This window comes from Aethina tumida, chromosome 4 (genome assembly GCF_024364675.1).
Source record: "Aethina tumida isolate Nest 87 chromosome 4, icAetTumi1.1, whole genome shotgun sequence".
Lineage (NCBI taxonomy): Eukaryota > Metazoa > Arthropoda > Insecta > Coleoptera > Nitidulidae > Aethina > Aethina tumida.
Window position 1 is genome coordinate 29,165,442 of NC_065438.1, and position 24,706 is coordinate 29,190,147.

Below are 24,706 nucleotides of genomic sequence, written 5' to 3' on the forward strand. Positions count from 1 at the left end.
TTAGTACAATATATAATACAAATATAAATATATTTTTTAAACGAATAAAAATATAACTATCATGAACAAAATTTGATCTTATTTGATCTGGCCAGTTTATTCTTTATTATTTTTCACGTAATTATACAATTCAAATCTCTTGTTTACAGGTGGTAATGTAATATAATAGCTAAATATAACACTGATGATAAATGGGCTATAAAATTACCAAAATAGATAATTAAAATTTAATTACCTCTAGCAAATCACTCTTTTAAATTTCAAAGAGTTTTGGTCCTGTAATTAATGATGTACTCTTATTAAATTAAGCTTTTATCATTTGGCATTTTAAAAAGCAACTGCTTCATTAGAAACAATGTTATAGAAAATTTGCTTTGCATTTACAATTTTTAAAGTTGTAATCATAGGTATGTTTGTTATTATTAATTATATGGTGTTAGTAAACTGATAAATGATTTCAAGTTAATTGTCAATCAATGCAGTTTTTTGCGTTAGTTTAAATTTCAGAACTATTATTTATTCATTATTTTATTTGCCCATAATTATCTATTCTTGCTAACAAAGTATTTAAAGGACCATAACACAAAATATGTAGTATACAGCATAAAATGTTCATAAAATTAGCCTATTGGTAAAATAATTTATTAAATTTCGTTAAATCTCTATTCTAATATGTTGTTGTAAATTCTCTAAAGAAATTTGAGAGAACTTCAATTGCCCAGACATTACTTCGATACTATGTACAATATAGAAGCAGTTAGTCTTGTCTTTGAATACGATGGTAATTAATTCCTTCCGTTATAATTCGAGAACGGTAAGGGCCAACATTATCTTTGTTTTCTCTCCCTCCTTAGTAAAATACTACCACCTAACTTGTAGGCGAAATCGAGTTTTATTAGTTTAAAGATTCACCTTATCTACCTATATCTATGTTAGTTTCTTTATCATAATTAATTTATTTACTACAAATAATTGCTTAATTATGAAACTGTGTAATTGATTTTTAAAAATTGATTTCCTTCAGCAGTAAAATATGTTTATAAAGTTTTTAGTTTTCAACCTTCAAGTAATTGTAATAGAATACACTGTTGATTTTAAAGTAATGCTTCTAAGAATTTACAAACATCAGTGAATGTGAATTTGAAAATATAATACTAATTGTTTAATCAACAAATTAATCCATTGATTCTGCACCGATAATTATCATACATAAATTCGATATTGTTTAGTAAACTGCGTTGATTTATGATTATTATTTTTCTTTTTTATTGCCGAATTACACTTCCTGTACACTTTTAAATAAATCTAATGAATATTGTTTGTTTCCCAATGGAGTAAAAAATAATTCATAACTAATTTTCGTATAACCAATGTTATCCAATATAAATTCATGAGAATGTTTAGGTAAATTAACTGTGAGCACTGGTTACTTTTGAATTAAATTTATGGTAGGTTAATATATCCAGTTTGGCTAAATGACTAGAATAATTTGAAAATGCCATCTGGCATTATCACAGTTTGATTATTTAATAGTTTTAATTGTCCATTTTCTAGTTATTGCATTGACATAGTCTCTACATTGCCATTCTGTTGTTATCCATTTACTGTAAACTAAATAAACTTCTATTGTTTTCCCTTGTGTGAAAAATATACAAAATGAAGCGATAATAACTGTAATTGAAAAGTAGTAGAAAAATTCATATCTGGTAAGTAGAAGTAATTACTATCACTTATTAATTTGATTTATTATTATAGTATAATTAGAATTTAATAAAATATATCACTTTTGCCACTTTTTCCTTTTTAAAGTAATTCAACCTTAAACAATACTTATTAGTTATTAGTAATAATTATTAATAATATATAATTACTGTGAGAAATATTGTTACTTTGATGTTAACGATTATTGTATAGAAAATAGGAAATAAATAATCACACCCTTGACCTGCTATTTAACAATTTAGTAATCATTACGTATCTACAATTTATAATAAACGTACCTATATAAAAGATATTCATTATACAACACTGACAAGTCTGCATATGTATCGCAATTTTGCTTAATTGTAGCTCTCTACTATGGTTGTTTATTAATTTTATTTATCAACGTTCAAATCTGCTTTTTTAAGTCATTTTACTAAGAATATGTATTTTGCTTAAGTATACAGGGAGATTCACTTATACAATGATCCTTATATTTGGTATAGTAGATATTCTTGGTAGTTGATGGAGTGTGCATTATATTTGACGTATTAATGTCGGTGACCAATATATATTTATTCTAGGCTTGGAAATTTTCGCTGACATCGATCAATATCCTGGAATCCAATAGAAAATCTTATATATTATGGATTCATCAAAATACTGATCGTGTGCTGTGTAGTTTGTGTTCATTTATTTTATTTTGTGCGAACGTTTAAGTGATTTAATAAGGATATTAAGATGCAACACCATCCGGGATCTTGGTACTTGCCTTGGGGGGTGCCCCTGCAAAAGATGGTGGCGGTACCCATTCATCCAACAGGTCATCTACACCTGCAGCCACCTGCGATGCATGTGCAGCCCATGTTGACTGGTCTTCCAGCGCCTTTGGCCACACTAAGAAGTTTCGTCACGCAACCCACCATTCGTCAGAGAAAGGTAACAAAGTGGGATTTGCTCATTAATTCGCATTTCCCATTAGTGAATAAGTAAAACTGTTTTGTACAAAAGCTTCAAATTTTCAAAAGAAATAATGCGAATTATACTAGTCGTGGAACAATGTAAAAAACATATTAGATCAAAAAATATAATTATTAAAAAATAAACATTACTGAATATTTTATTCATTAAAATGATACAATATATAATTAAAATGTTACATTGTAGATAACGTTATTTAATTAGCAACATCCTTATTTAATTACCAAATTTATTACAATTTGCTTTTTATTACTGCTGCTGCGTTTTTACAGTGTGTTTTCATGTCATTCCGCTAGTCATATTTCTAAAATTTTAAAATTTTAATTATTTTAAGCGTTCTAAGAAGTCAATTAATGTGCGTCTCTTGTTAATATAATTGAGGTATTAAATCTGATAACCTTTTCTTCTATAATGAAACATGCAGAGTAAATTAAATTAGTACAAAACATTTCCCTCATATTGAGTTATTTGATCTTTAATAGATTAGAGATCAAATTAAACAAAACATATGAGTTTTTGAAAAACGAGATTACATTTGACAGTTATAATAGTGATGAAAGAATAATTCTTAATAAATTGTCGTGAATTATAATTTTTTGGAAAAGTGCCACTTGGATTTAGTGAAGGCGAAAAATATTCACCGTTCATCATCATCGTCATGAAAATATCATTGGCACCATTGGCATCTTTAAACAAAGGTTAATGTACAAAAGTCGAATTGTTTTTAAAAAGCTCGTTAAAATACTTTCAGAATGTATGTGAGCAGGAAATCTGTCTGCGGTACTTAAACTTTTGAATTGTAAAATTTTCATAATTCGTACGAATTTTCTTTATTATTTAACAAATTAAATGTGCTCATACCTCAAAATCTAAATGTACATTTAGAAATACGAAAGTGGCTAAATTATATTGTTGTAATACTGATTGCACAATTATCTTCATATTGTTGCAACATAGGTATAATGACTGATATTACAATATTGCCAACATACATACATACATACATATATACTATACAAAAATCAAGTGATGGAACACGGCCAAAATCTTTTTGTCAATTATCAACTGTGTTAACAACAACGGGCGGGTTAAGTTGTGCAAGCGCAAGAGAAGTGAGTAGGAAATGACTCAGAATTATTGCCAACATCTAATATAAGCAAGTTATTTAAAATTAAAAAAAAAACAAGAGCATGAACTTGTCCACTAACAAAAGTATATATATATATATATATATATATATATATATATATATATATGTTAGCTTACGTCATCACCTTCACCGATGGACCGATGCGACGTGCTCACATCTATTTAGACTAGTTTTGTTTCATAAGCAAATCTGAAGTATTTGTTTACATTTAATAATCGGGGCAGTTCTTAAGAAAGAACCGAGCAGTCAAGCTTTAGATGTCGAGGGTTAAACTACGTTTGTTGTAATAAAGCGTATTATTGTGAATTTAGTGTTTTAATCAAAATAAAAAGACAGATTAACAGTCGCTAATCTATCATCAGAAGTGGGATATCTTCTCGTGAATTATTTCCGGAAGAAAGGACCTAAAAAAAAAAATAAATTTTTTTTTGTGTTTCTTTGTGAACGAACAATGGCAGACAATAGTGAAAAACGCGACCGCGCAGTGAGTCCGAACGTTGTGAACATTACCGAAAGTGTATCGGAGACGGACAATAATATGGCGTTGTTATTTAAAATGCAGCAAGAAAATAACAACAGTTTCCAAAAACAAATCATGGAAATTTTGTCGACAATGGCCAACGCCCAAACTACTCAAGCAACATTGAGGGTGACTGCGCAGACGCAACCTGTTTCCGCTTCAGTATCAGAAGGTGTAAGTGCCGCGGCGGCGCAGTTTCGACTTGCCAGTTTTGACCCAGATGATACACCGTTTACTATGGTTGAGTGGATGGATGATGTTGCTAGGATCCAACAGGAGCTGGAAATATCCGATACTCTTATTGTTTTAAAAGCTGGTCATGCTTTACGAGGACGTGCAGCACGCTTTTATCAACATTGGAAACCTATTATTAGAGATTGGGCTTCTTTTCGACGAGATTTTGAAATTGCGTTTCCTGAGTTAGGTACTCCTGCTACTCGTATCAGAAATTGTTTAGCAATTAAGAGTTCAAGTTTTGATTCACTAGTAGAATACGGTAACGCCAAATTAACAGCAATTAGAAGATTTTATTCAGACTTTCCATGGAATGTTGTGTTAAGTCTTGTTGAATACGATATTCAAAACACAGAAGTGAAAAATCGAATCTCCTTGCTAGCTCCTACATGTGATTCTGAACTATTAAAACTGTTGGCTACCTGTGATGCGAATAAATTGAACGCTGGTGTGCGAGAGCGTGAATTGTCACGAAAACGACCGTATAGCTTTCGTGATCAGCGTTCGTTTCAAGGAAACTGCAGAAGATGTCAACGCTATGGACATAAAGCAGTGGATTGCAAAAATGCGGAAAAAGTACAGAATATGTCGGAAAAGGTACAGCCGGGTCCTTCTGGAGTACATCAAAGAAATTTTTCGTCTGGCAACAACACCTCAGCAAATAAGAAGTTTTGTAACATCTGTGGAGTGAATGGACATTCAGAAGATACATGCTATAGTAAAAAACAATGACATGAGGCATCAAAACGAGTGCTCCTGGCAAAAAACACTCGTTTTATCCGTTCATTTCCATCAGCTACGGTTACTAACAATTCCATGATCAGTTCAATAGCATACTTAGTAGACACAGGTGCAGATGTCTCAATACTTCACGAAAAAATAGCGAAAGCCTTAGACTTGCAAATTCAACCGGATTGCCAAATACTGTCTGGTGTAGGAAATTGTGTTATGAAGCCTCTGGGTCGCAGTAGTGTTGTGATGTGTACACCAACCATGACATTAGAAATTGATTTTCTAATTGTGCCAGATGGATCAATTCCGGGATGTGATGTTGACGCTTTAATTGGACTTGATGTTTTAAAACGACCAGGTATTAAAATTGAATTTAATGCAAACAGTGTAGACATTGTATATGATAATAGTGATAGGCAACGAATTTGTGCTATATACGCGTTTGAAGAAAATGACTTAAATTTGTCAGGACTGGACGAGTGGGTTATTAAGGAAATAAAAACAATAATCCAAAATGGAATAAGTCAAACACCGGCCGCAGTAACAACAAACAAGTTAAGAATAACATTACGTGATCTACAGCCAGTGGCCTATAAACCCCGTCATTTGTCATATGGCGAAAGATTACAAGTGAAACAAATAATAAAAGAACAAATTGAGAGTGGAATAATACGACAAAGTGAATCTCCTTATGCAAGCCCAATAGTCCTTGTCAAAAAGAAAAACGGAGACACAAGATTATGTGTAGATTATCGTGACGTAAATAAAAAAAAGTATTACGTAATAATTATCCTCTACCACGGATACAAGATCAGATTGACGCCCTTGCCAAAGCTGTATATTTTTGTACTCTTGATATGAAATCGGGATTTCACCAAGTTGAAATAGAAGAGAATTCAAAACATATAACTGCTTTTGTGACACCAGATGGACTTTACGAGTACAATCGAATGCCGTTTGGTTTTATAAACTCCCCATCGTGTTATCAAAGTGCCATCGATAAAGCCCTTGGACCACTTAAAGACGATATTGCGTTTGTTTACGTTGATGATGTGTTGTGCCCTCTCGACCCATTCAAGAATGTCTTAAGAACTTAAGAAAGGACATTGACGCCCTTAAATATACAAAAGTGTAACTTTTTCCAAACATCTGTGAAATATTTAGGTGTGATCGAAAAAGGACTGGCTGTATATTTTAGACATCTTGTGAAAAACTTTGCAACTTTAACAGCACCGATATCTGCACTGTTACGTGAGGAAAATCTTTTGAATGGACATAAGCAAGTTCGTTAGGATTAGATGTCGCTATTAGCTGTCGAATAGAGGAAAGTTGAAACCAAAGTATCACGGACCCTTTGAGGTAACGCATTGTTTACCTAATGAGAGGTACGCACTCCGAAGGATTGGCAGCCGAGGTAGAACTACAATAGCAGCGCATGAACAGTTACGAACCTGGCCAGATACAGAAATTCTATAAGGTATGATGGATATAGATTTATTTAATAAAATTGATGTGTGAATGTGTGTAAAGGTCCCTGCTTAGTAGGCTGTTTAAGGTCCCTGTGTATCAGGCTATATGTGAAGGTCCCTGCTTAGTAGGCTATGATTAAGGTCCCTGCTCGGCAGGCTATTTTTAAGGTCCCTGCGTCGCAGGCTATGTTTGAGGTCCCTACTTTGCAGGCTATGTTTAAGGTCCCTACTTTGCAGGCTATGTTTAAAGGTCCCTGCTCAGCAGGCTATTTTTAAGGTCCCTGCTCTGCAGGCTTAGATTGTTGTGTTCTGGGTCTGTGAGACAAGCGGGTAATAGACCTGGTAGTGGTTGAACCGCCTCTGAGCTCCTGGCTAGAATATGGTATCTTTTGATAGCACTTGAGAGACATGGGTGTAACAGACCTGTTGATGGTTGAGCCGCCTCTGTGCTTCTAGTGGTTGTTAACTGTGCCACATAACAGTCTATTTTGTTAAATGAAATAAGGTTTAGACTTAGTTCTTCGAATATATTTTGAGCTTGTACTGCTGTTATAATGTTTACAGATTACCGGTGTCAGGTGAATCTTTGCAAAACTGTGGAAGGTGCGAGGACGCCCCACATGTCAGGAAGGCCGTGTTAGCTTACGTCATCACCTTCACCGATGGACCGATGCGACGTGCTCACATCTATTTAGACTAGTTTTGTTTCATAAGCAAATCTGAAGTATTTGTTTACATTTAATAATCGGGGCAGTTCTTAAGAAAGAACCGAGCAGTCAAGCTTTAGATGTCGAGGGTTAAACTACGTTTGTTGTAATAAAGCGTATTATTGTGAATTTAGTGTTTTAATCAAAATAAAAAGACAGATTAACAGTCGCTAATCTATCATATATATATATATATATATATGATGCTCCAAAAAATAGCAGACTACCTATGAATATAAAATAAAATGAATAGATAAATATTGACAGATTAAATAGCAAAACAGTATAATATAATTAAAATTTGTTGCAAAACCTTTATTTTGTGTAACGTCAACTAATTTTTGACTGCGTTCTTTTGGAATTGATAACCGTGTTCGCTCTACTACTACTTCCACAGTAGATCTTTATTAGTTGATTTTTTAGCATATTGCCTTTTTAATGTTCGTCCAGAGATTTTCTATCGGACTGGTCGGAAGATTGAGCGAGCCATTCTAACAAATTAATTTTCTGATCAAGAAAATACTCCTTTGATTTACGTCCGTTAAGGTATTACAATATTCTCCAAAATTTTTACATAATCGTGTTTATCCATTGTATTGGGCCTGTATCATAATATTGCCTAAATCATAATGTTGAGTTCACCATGCTTTACTGTTTTTAAAGTATACTGTGGTCGAAACTTCATATTTTGTGGTCGCCTTACATACATTCTGATGGAGAACCATACAATTCTATTTTACTTTCATCAGTGCATAAGATATTTCGCTATTTCTGTGCAGGCCAGTCTAAATGTTCTAAAGCAAACTGAAGCTGTTTATGAATATGCCTTTTCTGAAGTAGTGGAACCTTTCTTGGTGTTCTAACATGAAGATTTGCACTCAGAAGGCGTCGTTTAATTGTACTTGTGCTAACAGAAAGTGGTAAATCCTTTTGAATTTGACTTACGAGGTAAACGGATCAATTTCAATTTGCCTGATTATTTGGCAATCTTGCGCTTCGGTAGTTTTTCCTTTTCTTCCACGATTTTTTCTGTATGCTTTCATACCAGGACATTTTTAATCGTTTTAATAGAACATGTAATTGTATGCTATAATTTTATAAAAAGGATATTTATCAAATAGATCGCCACTGATAATTTTTAAATACATAACGTTTTATGAATATACAGGGTATTCTAAGCTGGTTGACCGACTTAAGTCAAGTTAAATAACTGATCTTTCATAATTATCTATCTCTACTAAAATCAGTACCTTTTTTATTATTTTTTAACAATAGGTTTCTACACATTTATATTAGTTAAAGTATATTTTCCATTTGAACTAAAAATGTTATTTCCATAGATATTTCAGAAACGATCGACATATCAAAATATGTTTTGCGGCAATCAAAGTTCTAAAGATATTGATCTCTAGAAACTTATGTCAAATCTGTGTTTCTCTGACTATGTAGCCTAAAAATATTTGAAACAGTCAAAATCAACCAATGTGTAACAGCCTTTATTTGACGAACTGAAAACTTGTTACCTTACAGTGATATCGAGAGCAAATAACGTATACATAAGTAAAGTTGTCTATTTGGAATATTTTCTAAATCTAAAAATAATTACAATATTTAATCCGTGATTAAAATGTACTAAACAAACTAAAATTTCGAAAGAGTAATTATAATTCTTTCTTTATACACAAATTTAAATGTGTCTAAGTTTATATTAGATTGTATGATTCCGTTTCATTTTGTTATAGTATGCAATAGAATATTGAAATTGATTATAACACCATGTTGATCTTGTATGTATTATACTAAGCTCGAAGATGCCTGAGAAGCCTTTAAAGCCATGGGGTTTGCGGTTTCACGCTACTATCCTTGTTAACTTGACATAATTGAATATCTATATAATACTATAAGTAATTATCGGACGCCGAATGGAAAACTCTTGACTGCTTGCTTTCCCATTACTACAAGTTATAACGTCTGACGTACGTTACTTGGTTGCATGTTCAACAAATTGTTATTTCTTTGGCAACATCAGTAATTTAATCGAAAGATTGCGTAAAATAATCATCTTCATTACTACGTATACCATGTTATTATTTGTAAACGTTCCATTAATACTATTATGTAAAATCAATATTTTTTTAGTATCTGTTCGTAATATTTCCTTCGACTTAATTGTAATTAATATACATGTATTTAGAGGAAACTTTTGTATGTACTAAAATGAAATCCGCGAATTTGCTGAGTAATTAAAAATTGTTAACCAGAACATTAATATTTACCTCTTTGTTTGCATAAAAAATCTGAACGATTGAAGGTCAAGTCTATAAATAGAAATTTATATGTACATATATTAACAAATAATTATGAAGATTCTACAATTTTATCGTAAAACCTTTTTCAAAAGGATGATTTGCATAAAGTATAATTAATAGTTGAACTTGCTTCCGATAATTGAGTCATTACTTTTTATGCATTTACAATTACGTTACAATTATTACTGTTTAATTGATTTAATGATGTTTCTATACACATATTTATTTTTATTGAAATTATACACTGTGTCTCAAATTGATATTGCAATTTGATATTTCCGGCCATTTTTGAAATGGCTGCGAAAACTGGTAATTGACAGATTTCGAAAAAGTGTGGTAACTTTTTTATTATTTATTTTTAATCGACGGTAAAAACTTTTTGTGGTATAAGATTCTTACTTCAAAAAAAAGAATATCCTTAAAATTTCAAGATTTGTCTTCTTGAATTCTTTTTTACAAAATTGAACTTTTTAGTTTATATAATATTTGATATATTGAATAATCTTTAGATAAGCTATAACGATATATTTTGTAAATTTCTAGATAACTAATATTGTTTTTCTAAATCAAAGAGGGACGGACGTAACTGATGATTAATTTTATTATATATGTATATATAAAACACCCTTATGCTAGTTTTTAAACAAATTTTCAATTGATAAGATGCGTTAATAATACTTTTTTCAAATATCATATGTGGTACATTTAATATTTTCCATATGGGGAGACCGGTGTAAGATAGGATACCTCCAAATAACCCATCCTTCAGTGGACTGTGAATATATGTACCCAGAATATATGCAAGGACAAACATTGTCATCGTCTTGAGATCACTTTCTTTTTTGCGTCTTTTGCTTATGTTCTTTTTTCCGGCTTCTTTTTTTCTCAGGTTTTTTCTTTTCAGTCTTTTTATTGCCAGATTTCTGGCTTCCGCATCTGCAGGAACAGCAGAAATATCTTTTTGTGGTTCATGGGCAATCTCATTATGAGCTAAAGTGGACCATATTTGTTGGGTTGGCTCTAAATAGGTCCCATACATATATGGAGCAAAACGGGATACTATCCCATTATGCCCCGACCGTTTTGCCCATATATTGAAAAAGAAACAATAGTTCTAACCTACGAAATTATTCTGCGAAAATGCAATCTGTATTCGTTAGTTTTACTCTACTACAACAAGTATGTGGTAAAATGTGGCAATAGCACTGATACCTACCTTGTTGCACATCGTTTCAAAACAGAAAACTTCGTAAAAATTCTCCAAAAAATATTTTTTTCTTGCTGTGTAACCAAAAACACGTAGTGATATCTTATTTTACGTAAAAAGTGGCCGATGAAGTTTTACTGTTTTTGGGACACGACGTGAATATGTGAATAAATAATATCCAGCTTCAAAAAATATATTGTGGGTTTATTTTATAAATATAAAACTCATTGATAAATTATAATAGTTTTAAAATTTAACTATTTTCAGAATTTATGATGCATATAAATATTTATTAACTGTAACATGCTAATGAAATATACAAATTGAAAATAATTTAATGATTTTAATGGTTGCCGTCATATATATATGAAGTTTGAAATTTACAACTGTGACAAAATATTTGTGTTAATACATACATATGAGACGCCGAAAAGTAAGAATGTTTGACAAACATTAAACATGTACGTAAATATTTTTAAACTATACTTTTCAATATATCAATTCTATTAATTTTATTTATTAATTACTGGGTCTCAAATTAATCAAAAATATTAAAAAATGGATTTATTATAATGTACACAAAAAGTGTTTATTTTTCTTGCCAATTTAAATTAGGTTTCTGAAGTTTTGTACAAATCACAAGAGTATCCGACAGAAGATGCAGATAAATAGGGTTGTCTTTTCAGTGATTTCTTTCCGTCATTGGTGGGTTGGCAGAGAAAAAGAAAATAACCTCAATTTATTCCTTTTAGGAATGAAAAAAGATGATAAGGGTAAAGTCACTGCATGCCCCATTTCTTTCGTTTTAAGAGAAATTATATAAAAAAATAATAAAACTTGATTAAAAGACATTGCCGATACATATTTAATTATTTGTTAAGCAGTAGTTTTAATTAAATCAATTAAAACGGAATTGAATGATAATTACAAAATAATTTTAAATGTAACATATATCGTAACTGAAAGAAATTTCTTCACATAATGATGTCTACCTACCGGTATGATTTACCTCCAACTTAAGAATCAGCTGTTTGATCATACGGTAACCGGTATAGGGTTTCACTTTCACTAAAACGAGTTATCGTGAAATATTGTAATGAATGTTTTACACTAGAGGTCAAGCTTTAATGAATATCAGTGATATCAGTGAACTATTTTATTTATTAATCCCACCCTTAGTATATAACATTGCCAAACTTTTTTAAATTTTCCTTTTCTTTTGTATTCCACAAACTACACAATAATATTAATATTTCCATAGAGATAAAACACCGTTGTAATAAACTAGCGGTCACATAATTAAAAATAATAATTAATTGTATTGTATATATTGAGTTATTTTTTATATTATATTATTGATAAAATTATGAAACTTTGTCATTGAAATTGATGTCTTTGGATGGTGTTATTTTCGGGTATAAAATAAAAGGTATTACAAATGAATGTGCTGTATATTTGTTTAAGTTTATAGAAATTTGGGCTTTTCTGTCAGTTTTAAGTAATTGATCATATTGTGCGGTACCATACAGTTCTAGTCGCATAATTAAAATGGCAAAATTTATGTTTTTCAAAAAGAAATTTTATAATACTTGATATAATTACCAATTCGGTAATTATATCATCAATTTTCAAATAAATTATAAACTGTTGAAATTTCATATATCATATTTGATTGATGTGACATAGACGCCTGTGAAATATATTATTTTCCATATGTTTTTTAGATGACAGAATTAATTAAATTTACTAAAAATATCCTTATACCTTAGTTAAATATAATTTACTATGTTACAAATTAGATATTTGTAGAGAAAAATATAGTTTCAAACTAAAAAAATACTTCTTTGGTGAAATTGTTATTCAATCAATCTTTTTTATCCCATTTTTTTAAAGCAAGTTGAATATTCGTTAGTTTATCAAAATATAATATCATTAAGAATATCTATCCATGGGTCGGCGTATATGAATTTTATAAATTATTTTAATGCATTTTCATATGTACACCAACGTGAAGTATTGCAAGCAGGACGCCATTCTCGTAAAATAATAATAATTGTAGATCGAAAATTCATTCCTTCATTATAGACTGAAAAAAATTAAATGTATCATCATCATCATCATACAGTCACAGTTTCATAATCAAAATTTTAAAATCAAAAATTTAAAAATGCCATTTTGATACAATAGAGAAATGTTCTGGACTTATTGAATCAATCCCATAAAGATATTTGAGTTTTAAGGGGACAAAAAAAACGAACGAAACATATTAATTAACCCACATTTTATTTTAATTAAATCAAGTTGAATATTTTCTCATCAAAATGAAAAAGCATTACCAAAATCGTTCAATCGATTTGCTTCAAGAGTTTTATAGTGTACAAGGTCACTTTTTAATTTTGTAGCCGCCACTGTCTGAGTATGGCATTGTAGTCGGAAAATGGTTATTCTTTTACTGGATTTGAAAGTATGTAATTAATTTCAAGAATCCAATTAGCACTACAACAGTTTTACATAAATGTCTTTGAGTTATAAGATGCTCCTATTAGGCTAGTTCTATTTAAAGAATTGAGACATTTAAATTTAGTCCAGCTTCAAAATAACTTATTCCTGAGACAACCGCAAGTCATAAATTAGAATTGTCTTTGGACTTTACGGTTTCTGCATCCACAACCAATAAGATAAAAATATCACAATACTTTCGAAGTGTCAGTCGTAAGCTATTTCATAATTAAATAAGTCTTTGGAACTGAAGGAAATTACACTCACTATATGGCGTTACATCATTTAATTTGTTTAATGTGTGTATGGTTTTAGGAAAGTGAAACAGGTTATATCGAATGGCATCAACATTAATTCATTATAATTTGTTTGATATTTCATAATTAATTGAATTAAATTGAATTAAGTTCTGCATTCCTAGAATATTCATAACTATGTTGGTTAATTGTGTGGAGATATTTAATTTTAATGTATTCAAAATATAACTAATAGATTTTATCCATTTCAAATGTATTATCATTCATCAGGTTCCCTTGCTAACATATAAAATACCAACGTTTAATACCTAACAAACAAAATGACAGATACGGATGAGAGGATCGATTGATGCCTAAAAGCCTTTTTGATTAACAAGCTTTTAGAGTGTTAATTACATTTATTCGTTGATTTCATAATTATTGTTTAAATGAAATTTTATATTTATAAAACAGATTTTAACAAAACTGTTTATTAAAAAAATGGAATGTAATGTTTAAATTAAAATTTACAATTTTTCTTTTTTTTTTAAATTTCAATCTTTAATTATATGTTTTTAAAGAGCTATAAATAAATATTTTTCACATTTGTTACAACATGTTATAACAATATTTTAAAATGTTAGGACATACGTCACTTGGTAGAGAAGTGCTGTTGTTTAACATTTCCCTTGACTTTTTACAAAAATGTAACACAAAATACAATTTTACTAAAATACAACACACGAGTCAAAATGTGGTAGATTAAAATTCTTAAGACAATGGAAGTTCCAAAACAAAACATGTCTCAGTTACAAACCTTATTTAGAAATTTCAAACAAAAAATGAGTTTTACCGACAAATAAATGGTTTTTCTTGAAAAGAACTTTCTAACATCAAAATTCGTAGTTTAAGTTAGATCATTAATTAAACAAGATTTTTGAAAAAAAAATAATATTAAATAATATAATACATTATTATTATTAAGTCATACAATAAAAACCAATTTCTGGAAATTGCTTTAGATACTTATACTTATTTATGGTAGTGTTTAATATATATTAGTTATTTCACATGTAGTGTTGTAATGCAACATGGATTTTAACTAATATTATTTATATACGATTTTGTCATTTATCTGCTTCAACAGTAATATAAATGAATCCTCTAATATGTCAGTGAAATGCCAAGATTAATATTGTTTGCGAAAATCGAAATAACTACAAACTGCAATAAATCTGGTTCTAATATTTTATTTTTATTTTAGGATAAATCGTGATCTTTCAATGTCATTATTTTTATCAATTGCATTCAACTTAAAACCATTTGCTAGCTTCTAAATTTAGATCTTGCAATTGTATTAGTACGCACTGTTTTCTAATAATAAACCAGCTAACTTCGTAAATTAAGCCAACAACCTATCTTTATAAATGAACCACAGTTTATTGAGGCATTTTATTGGTGACTTCAATGTGGTTCTACGTAGTAATTATGAGATGGGTGAAAATTACAGATGTTACTTAAGTTTACAAATATTGTAACCAAAATTATTTACCTCACAGATGTGATTCAGTAGCAGGAGAGTCCGCCGGTTTAAATTTATGACGGCATAATACAGATCATTAGACAACAAAGCCCCTGGTAATCAAGTTACTGAACGCCATATACTAATTATAATCATGCTGTTTGTTGTCCCCATAAACAGACGAAATAGTTAAAATTGCCACGAATATGTGCAAAATCTCGTTTGCACCATTCCGAATTCTGTGGCAAGTGCTCTTGAAATTTGCAACAGTGAAAATAGAAATTAACACAACAGTTTTAAATGAGAAAATTAAATATTGCGTGAATTTTTTTAATGGAAGCAACACAAAACGACCAAATCCTTTTAAAATTTACTTAATCGCCGCGATAAATGCCCTTCTAAACAGACAAAATGGTTGCAATTATGCATTCTTATTTATTATATACAGATATTAAGCAAGATTTTGTGATTCAATTCGGGTTCAATTGGAAGTGTAATTTTTTCTGATATTGAAACATATTATTACATTTTTGTATTCTGCATAAAATTTTGGACCTATTGAATAATATTATACAGTCGGTTTTGGAATACCATTAACAGGTTTTAATTGTCTACCCTTTCGTTAACGTTAATTACAATAATGAACTTTTCCCAATTAAAATAAAAAGTTCAATAATATTTATAGAGGTTTATTTGAGAAAACAAAGCTAATATTTCGGTAGAAAAGTAGAAGCTAAAATTTCAGATTGATCTTTTAATTCTCTATAAACTATTTTCATGTACAATTTGTATTAATTAGATACTGAATAAAAAATATTGCTTATTATAATGATTTGACGAATAAGTCTAAATTTAAACAAATGTCTTATGAATTCACCTAGATTTACTGATAACATAAAATACATAAAAAATAAAGTAGCATGAATTACTGGTATTGGTGAATAATTTAAAGACCACGTTATTACATAAAAGGTATTGCGAGTTAATTCCCCAGTTGAAATTAAGCACAGAAACGACCTTAGCCTGGGGAAGTCTTGTCGGTTTTTGTTTTAGGACATACAAAGAACTGGCCTTGAAATGCACGAAAATGGTTTGTTTTTATTTTTTTTTTCTTCATCGGAAAGGAAGAGTTGTTATAATCTAATTATCGGAATGTATTAACTTATACGTAGATAGACGATCTGAGCACGCATCTAACATATCTCAGAAATAGTTATTACGTCAGATATTCATATTAACCTACCTGGACGGTTTCTTCTTTAATTTGCCATGTGGTTTAATTTTTTTGTGTATGAGATGTGTGAATAATTAGATGAAAATTTAGTATTATAAGAAATACAATTTTTAATATTATTTGTAGTTTAATATCTTGTCCATATTGACAAATTGAATAATTATGACCTGTTTCTGTAGGTATTAATTTATCACGTTTCCGCGTTGACTAGTAAATTATGAAAATTATGATGCAAGTAAAATCAGATGAAGACCCAAGTGGGTCAGTGTCAGAAGAGCAACCAGTAGTGATGTCTTGATATAAAAATAATTGCCCACAGTTATATAATTGTACTTCTTTTCAAACCCACACAACCGTATCTCTCTAGGCTATCTTTAGCTCACTCCAGCTCTACCGTCAATGTTGTTAGTTGAATGCTATTTATCGCAGCCTTTGGTTGGCTATTTTTGTAAAAGGAAACGCATTACGGTAATTTTTATGTCTGAGTTCTCAAGAAAAAAATGATGATATTATTATTTTAGTTTTTATTTAATATCTTAGTGATATCAAAATAAATATATAAACAATACTAGATATATGATAAAAATGAAAGATGTACGTTTTCTGTGTAAACTATTTCAAATAATAAACATTTTATTTTACTTTGGTAAAAGTAAAAGTAAGACACATAATTGTGTCTGAGTACAGTAATATTTATCGTCATAATATTTCTATACAAGAATAAATAATAATGTGGGATATTCATGATCATTGTTTGAACATGTATCAGAATTTGAGAGAAAGAATACTCTGCTTCTAAAAATATATTTCAATGTGTGAAAGAAAATCATATTTGACAATATCTTAACATTTGAAAAATCAACGTAAAAGCCATCAATATAGCTAAAATCTATTTGATCTTGTTCTCTCCGCTTCGACGAATACATGTGACAGAAAATCTCTTTATGTTTAAAAGGATTTTACTCCGTGGATTTTCCCAATATTATTCTTACCTTATGAATTCTTAAGAATATAAAGGCAATTGATTATTCTAAAACACCGATGTCTCAGCCCGAATTCCTATTTTAATTTTTCGGAAACATTTAATGACAAACTTTACAATTGAAAGATTGATGTTATTTGTTACATCACTTTTATTCAGGCCATAAAGAAAACCACGCTTTGGCCATACTCCAGATGCAATAAGCAAATGTGAGAAATGTACATGCTAAACAATATAAGTGCAAAAAGAAATGTTTTTCCAAAAATACATTTGCCGGTTGCCAATTACAAGATCGTTAAAATATTTAGATCATACGTTATGAAGACTTTGAAATAATTATAGTTATATTTACAATAAAATTGTTTGCAGTTGTCAAAAATATGCGAACATTAAAATGAAAATTGTAATAGTTAATTTAAAAACATTTTTAGAAATAAATTTTAAGGAAAATATCATATTTTATATATTTAATGATAATATGTAGTTTAATTTACTACTTTACTGTTGACCAAGGCGTCGCGCCATTTTTAATTAGTTTAAAAACATTGTTTAAAAAATATGTAATTACAAAATACATACATTTTATTTAATTGTAGTTCACTGCCAATTTCTATATTATTATGATAATTTCATTTGATTTTGCATCCGCTAATTATAAAAGTCTTTTCAAAGCATAAGCAAATTCAAGAATTTCGAACATAACAGTTCTTTATATCATAGAATATAATAAAACAATCATAATACTTGAGTTTACTATTAACAACCCGATTCAAGCAAGTTGCAATGGGAATGTAACTAAATTATTTTACACTGCGAGTTAAACATACATATGTATAACATAATTTTACATTAAAGTATGAGTTTAATTACATAATTAAATAAATTATTATTAATAAATTATATGTATATTATCGCTTAATATGTCAAAGATGTGTTCATAATAACATAATTTTTTTATTTCTGTATAAATATGAAATTATAAAATCTAATTAAATTATTTAATTAATGTTCATATTCATACGCAAATTTGTAAAAATTTACTACCAAAATTATCTTCGTTATCATTCGATACGCAATCACTTCACTGCAAATCTAAAATGAGTTTTATAGATCGTAAAGAATTCAATTGGATTAAAACACTTAATTTCCGGATGGAAGACAATTTGAGACAATGTTACATAATATTCAGAAAAGAATTTAAATTAAATGTCTCAATATTAATTTTTATTCAGATCTCTCGTTCTAATAAGTTGTAATATTTTATTGTGATATATATTTTTGATGACTGTAATGAATTAGATTCTTACAAAAGAACAAACAGAAATTGCTTTAGAAATGCTGAAACTCCCTAGAAAGTACAATAAAAATCTGAAAATATTTAGTTTTGAAGTCAATGAAAGTCTTATAGAAGGGACATGCAATTTTCTGTGTTCGTCGCTGGAGATCGATTTCCACTTTTTTTCGGTCATTCGCCAGTCAACGGGATCGTTTGTTTTCCATATTTTGTATGCATTTCCGATTGGGCGGGATGTAATCCGCAACGTTCGTTATCATCGAAATAACTTGTTGTGTTGTTGAGACCATCAATCTTATGTTGACATTTCGAACTTTCGAATTGAACACTAACTTGACTTGAATTGGAAAATGATATGCTTCTTACTTTTACTTTTTTTTGAATTGATTTTAAAAATGAAAATCGTAACATCCAATAAATTTACTCGTTTCATAGGGGAAAGGAAGAAACTGATAAATTATAAATTGCATACTTCAAAAGCAAGTAAGAAGTTTCAATCATTAGTTATTTATGACGAGCATTTTAGCTTTCAACATACAAACTATATTTAGGTTGTTTAATTTTAAATTTCGAAATACAAAGTAATCGGACATTCATTAGATACGTCTGTTAATGTGTCTCTAATTATACAAAAATGTGATAATTAAATAGTAATTATAGCAAATAATTAATAAATAAATAAGATCTTGATTACCTCGTACCTTTACTCCCCACGCTTATAGTATAGTGAAAACGGTTAATTTAAGTTTGGAGTTTTTGTGGAATTTTTAATTTTTTTTTATCCATTTATACCAAAAGAATTTTACCAATATTATTCTTATCTTTGAATTTTTAAAAACAATGATATTTTAAAATTTCCAATGAAAGATGTTGATTACTTTATATTTTTATTCCACATACTAAAGAAAAAATATTTTTAAAAAATTTAGAACTAAAAATATTTTTATCATGTAATTTCTTTTTTTAATATACAATGTAACAAAATGAATATTTTCGAATTTCGAAAGGAATATCTTGTTTACCTCATTAATCCTATCATTTATTATTTAATATTATTTCTTTTCAAATTTCTATCCATACAGTTAATGAAAAAGATTTGGAATTACATGATGACTTCAATACGAGTTAAATATTCACGTCAGTTATAAAAGGTATATAAACGATAAAAATGCTACTAAAGAAGTCTAATTTATATCGACTTTTTTTAAACCATTCAAGTTTTAATAAGGCAAACATCAACTTGTTTCAGTAATAGTTCCAGGCTGTTTGCAACGTAAATGTCGATGCATCGGAGACTTGTGGCAGATCGTCATTGCGGGCCTTACCAATGATAAAAACCTACTCAAACGACACAAGAGCTTCACGAATTATCAGTATCCATCTTTTATTCATGGACTGTGTTGACTTAGAGGCCTCCCTGTTTATCAACACATACATTATTCCATATACTTTTTACGAAAGCTTGATATAGATACATATATGTATCAGTACTTTATGTATAGAAAAAGTTGTAATACATTTAAAAATATATTAACATTTAAAATTAAAAAAAATCTTGTTCTACTGGTATTTGGTGACATCCGGTTGGTAAATTAAAAATTCGGTTAAATTCGTGCGACGATGAAAATAAGCTCGATCAATGGAACAGAGCTGTCTACTGTTTGCTCGTAGTATGATAGGAGACAACTTCCATTGTTTTTGCTCAAGTCCTGTAAACAATTTAAACAATGAATATATGCAGTGTTTTCAACCCAATGGACGTTTTAAATTGCCGTTTTGCAAGGCACAGTAGTACAAAAATAATTAATTGGATGAAGATCAAAATATAAATTAGGACAATACACATACAACACTAAATTCCACTTTATTTTATAAATATCTCCATTGTCATTTAATCATGGAATTTCAAGGTATAGATATTTTTGATTGAGAATTTCATTAATAACAATTTTTAAGAAATATATGTATTATCCAAGGATTGTTAAATTACAAGAATAGTGTCAAGTGCTCGATTTAACTAAAAACATAAATAAGTCCTCAAAATAACCATTAATCATTCTTTACTGTTGGCAGATCTTTTCCTACCGAGCTATTTTTTATTACAAAGAATACACATTTTGAGGGGCCTAAATCTCGCAGCACATCATCATCTTGAAGACATTTGTTGTTTAGAAGATTCACTTTTTAGCACATCGTAAGATATCAAAAAATTTAAATATATCAAACAATTTTCCTCTGATTTTATCAATGGAATGAACTCAAACTATTGTGTGGTTCAAATTGTTAATTCATCAATTCAGTGCTGACAGTTTTTATTTTTTGAATTAGGATTGTTATCAGAATTGCACAAAACAAAAGGCAGATGATAATAAAATTATAATTCAATAATGTTAATTTTACTAATATGTCATCCGGCTTGTATAGAAACAAACTAATTATTGTCACATTAATGAATAATTAAACAAACTAATGTGCAAATGTGGCTATCATACTGCAATAATTACCAAATAGATTATTGATTGATATCTTTGCAAGTATTCTTATATTTATTATAATTTTTATTGAGTAATCAATAATTACTGAATGAAATTGTTTATACAAATCGATTAATTATACGATGCCTACAATAATGCTAACTAGTCCGCAAGTTTATTTAGCATTTAACGTTTAAACAGAATTATTATTTCTTGCAACTCCATAAATTCCAAAAGGCGCCTTGATAATCAACATCTTAAAATCTCCCATATATAGCAACAAATTCAATGTTTCAACAATTCCACATTGTAAATTGATATCAAGATCTCGATGTCGCTAAAATATATACATTTTTTATCTTGTTTAGTATCCAGTTCCCCAAGGTTGTTGGGGTTCATAACCTTTTTAAAATATTTCGCTTTCAAATATTCGTTAATTAAAGGCCATAATATTTAAGATGTTCAAACATAATTAAATGTCTTTATAATTATTTTAAAACTGTTAAAGATTGTGAACAAAAACAATTTAATATTTTATTATTAATTATACCTTAGAATTAAATACATTTTAATTATTACCTTTTCATGTAAAAATACAACAAAAACTGTTTCGAATTAACATTTAAATGTAAGAGTTATATATTATACAAATATATATAATATTAGTAGACCAAATAACTTTTAGTTATATAGATCGATACGTATGTTTCCATTGATACCTGTTAAGATAACCGAAATTATAATATACACTTTTCGAGAATTTTTTAAATCCTTGCTTTGGGTTTTTTGCATTATTAAAGAATTACATCTTACACATCTATAATTTTTTTAAGAAAATTGTTTAGAACGACAGCAGCGATAAAACTAGGTCAAATATAAAATTATTACGAGAAAACATTGTGCTAACATGTACATACTTTGTAGACCTTAACATAATAATGCTTCAATTTAATTTATTAATATTTCGCTGTCAGAAGTGTAACTTACAAAATTTGTGTCCATTACCGGAACTGGCGTAATTTTATTAAAATTATTAAACATGGAATTCTTGATATACATATTCGATGGTACACAGGATGTACAGACCTTGAAGGATCACTTTATTCTATAAACGTATCATTTTTAAGTAATCTTGGCATATTTTATATTAATAATCATTATTTCACATTAATTACTGTATCCACTTAGTTATGAATTTAGTAATTTTAGAGACAGGGCAATAATTTAGTTCATTACTTAAATATTAGCTAATTATATAAAGCCTGTGATATCTGCATCAATTTAAAATATTCGGAGACCGCCCCTTTTACCCTTTTAAGAACAATAACATTACGTCTGAGATGTCCATCTGAAATTTTAGTTGTAGCTGCAGCATAATTTTTGTATTATTTATTTATTATTTATCTATATTACAAAAGTAATATTAAAATATTTATTTTTGATATAAACTTTAACAAAAGGGTATCACGGATCATCGAAATAAGACACTTGATATTTTGCCTTTTTTGAATACTGAAAAAACTGGAAAAGAGAAATTCTAAGCTAAAAAATAATGGCTAATTTTATTTAGTTTTTCTCAATTTTAAGTTAATTTCATCGAATTATATTTTGAGAATTGTTTGAAGTACAGAAATTTCCTTTTTTTATGACTCAAAAACAAGAATTATGGGCATATATACCATTCTAATACCATTCTTCTAGTTGGCATCACTTGTAATCATTGCAGTTATAAATATTACACTATTCTGTGTAATGCTGCTGTTAATATAAAATTTCATAAAGTTCATATTTCAGAAACAAATTTCATTTTTGTATATCTGAATTTAACATATTTGAATAAAATTTTGATTATTTAAAATTCCTTGTAAGTGAATTAAATTACATGTAATAAAGTTGGCAGAATTTGTACAATATATTACCTACATGTAAAATGTAAAAAAGGAGATTGGCTAACTTGATTGCGGGATATATACATAAAGTAGCTACCAAAAAGCTTTCTCGCATTAGAGTAACCAAGGAAAACAAAAAAGGTTTCAACTGGATATCCATCAAGTAATTAAGGATTGGCAAGGAAGTGTAACTGAATAAGGAAAGAGTAATAGATGGTTCGAAGAGAAACAAAATACAATTATACCTCGATTGTGATTGGACACTTGAGTTGTATAGTACAACCGTATATATATATATATATATATATATATATATATATTATATATATATATATATATATAATATATATATATATATATATATATATATATATAATATATTATATAATATATATATATATATATATATATATATATATATATATATATATATATATATTAAATGTTATTTAACACTAAATGTGCTATGAACTGGTGTATTTCAATCCTTTGTTTTATTAACAAACGCTTAAAATGTTTTCATTAAAATGTTATGTTCGTTTTTGTTTTACCCTGTCATGATTTGTAGGTACCGTAATTATTTATCTTTGTTATCTACAGAATATGTTTGTATTTAAAAGTTTATTGGACTATGTCCAATGTCTGGGAACGCCGCCTTAAATTAAATATAATTAGTGCTCGGGCCAAATCTTGGCATAATAATAAAACAATAGGAAATATGTTAGTTAATATTAATGTATGTTTTGACTTGAAATCTAAGACCATGAGAGTGCCCGGAGCATTAAAATAGAAAATACTTAATACGGCCACACAAATGTTAATATATATAAATATATATATATATATATATATATATATATATATATATATATATATATATATATATATATATATATATATATATAAACTTTCCAAAACTTCCAAAGTTTTACTTACATATTGAAATTAATAATGAACAAAACAAAATTTTATATATAAATAATTGCAGACAAGTTAAGAATACTAAATGTTGATACTGTGTTTGAAAACACAACAAATTATTATATACCGTTAGATTTAATTTACATATACTCATTAAATTAACTCTAGTCAACACTTTTCAAAAATACTTATTCAGCAAAAACATGGTTAATTACCTGAGTTATTGTTCCTGTCTTGTGACGCCAACGAACTTTGATTTAATAGCATCAAAATAATTAAAGTACCCACATTGAGATCTGATTCTCCACAGAAACGGGTGAAGCACCCGTTGTAAAGTCGACATTATCAAAAAAAATCTGTTAATCGTCGAGCTCTCTGTTGGAACAACAAAACTTGGACAGTTTTTTTAATAGGCTGAGGATTAAAATCCCATTCGCCTTTGGGACGCACAAAGGCAGTGTCATCGCATAACCAGGGAATTAATTTTAAGTATTCTGTAAAAACGAAACAAGTAGGTTTTTCAAGTTAATCGGATTTCGACCTGCGATTTAAGTCCGTATCCACTTAAATACACAGATTCGGGTTGTAGTATTTACTTTTTGTTGTGGTCGAATGTTAAATTGTTGGTAATAAAGGAAAAAAGAA

The 24,706-nt window shown here is 28.8% G+C and overlaps 1 protein-coding gene and 1 long non-coding RNA gene across 3 annotated transcripts in view; both read left to right on the forward strand.

Moving 5' to 3' along the window:
- The window catches only part of LOC109596618 (pseudouridylate synthase RPUSD2), a 132,410-nt gene that overhangs the window by 41,672 nt on the left and 66,032 nt on the right, over positions 1-24,706 (forward strand). The window contains exon 2 of one of the 2 annotated variants that reach the window (XM_020012198.2): positions 2,286-2,640. The exons of the other annotated variant lie outside the window; for it this stretch is intronic. Coding sequence (XP_019867757.2) covers positions 2,443-2,640 — 198 coding nt within the window. The 5' untranslated portion in view covers positions 2,286-2,442. The remainder of the gene's footprint in view (positions 1-2,285; positions 2,641-24,706) is intronic. 2 annotated transcript variants of the gene reach the window in all.
- LOC126265420 (uncharacterized) lies at positions 6,348-7,623 on the forward strand. The gene is made up of 2 exons (XR_007547910.1): positions 6,348-6,795; positions 7,352-7,623. It is a non-coding gene; the product is annotated as an uncharacterized LOC126265420 (long non-coding RNA).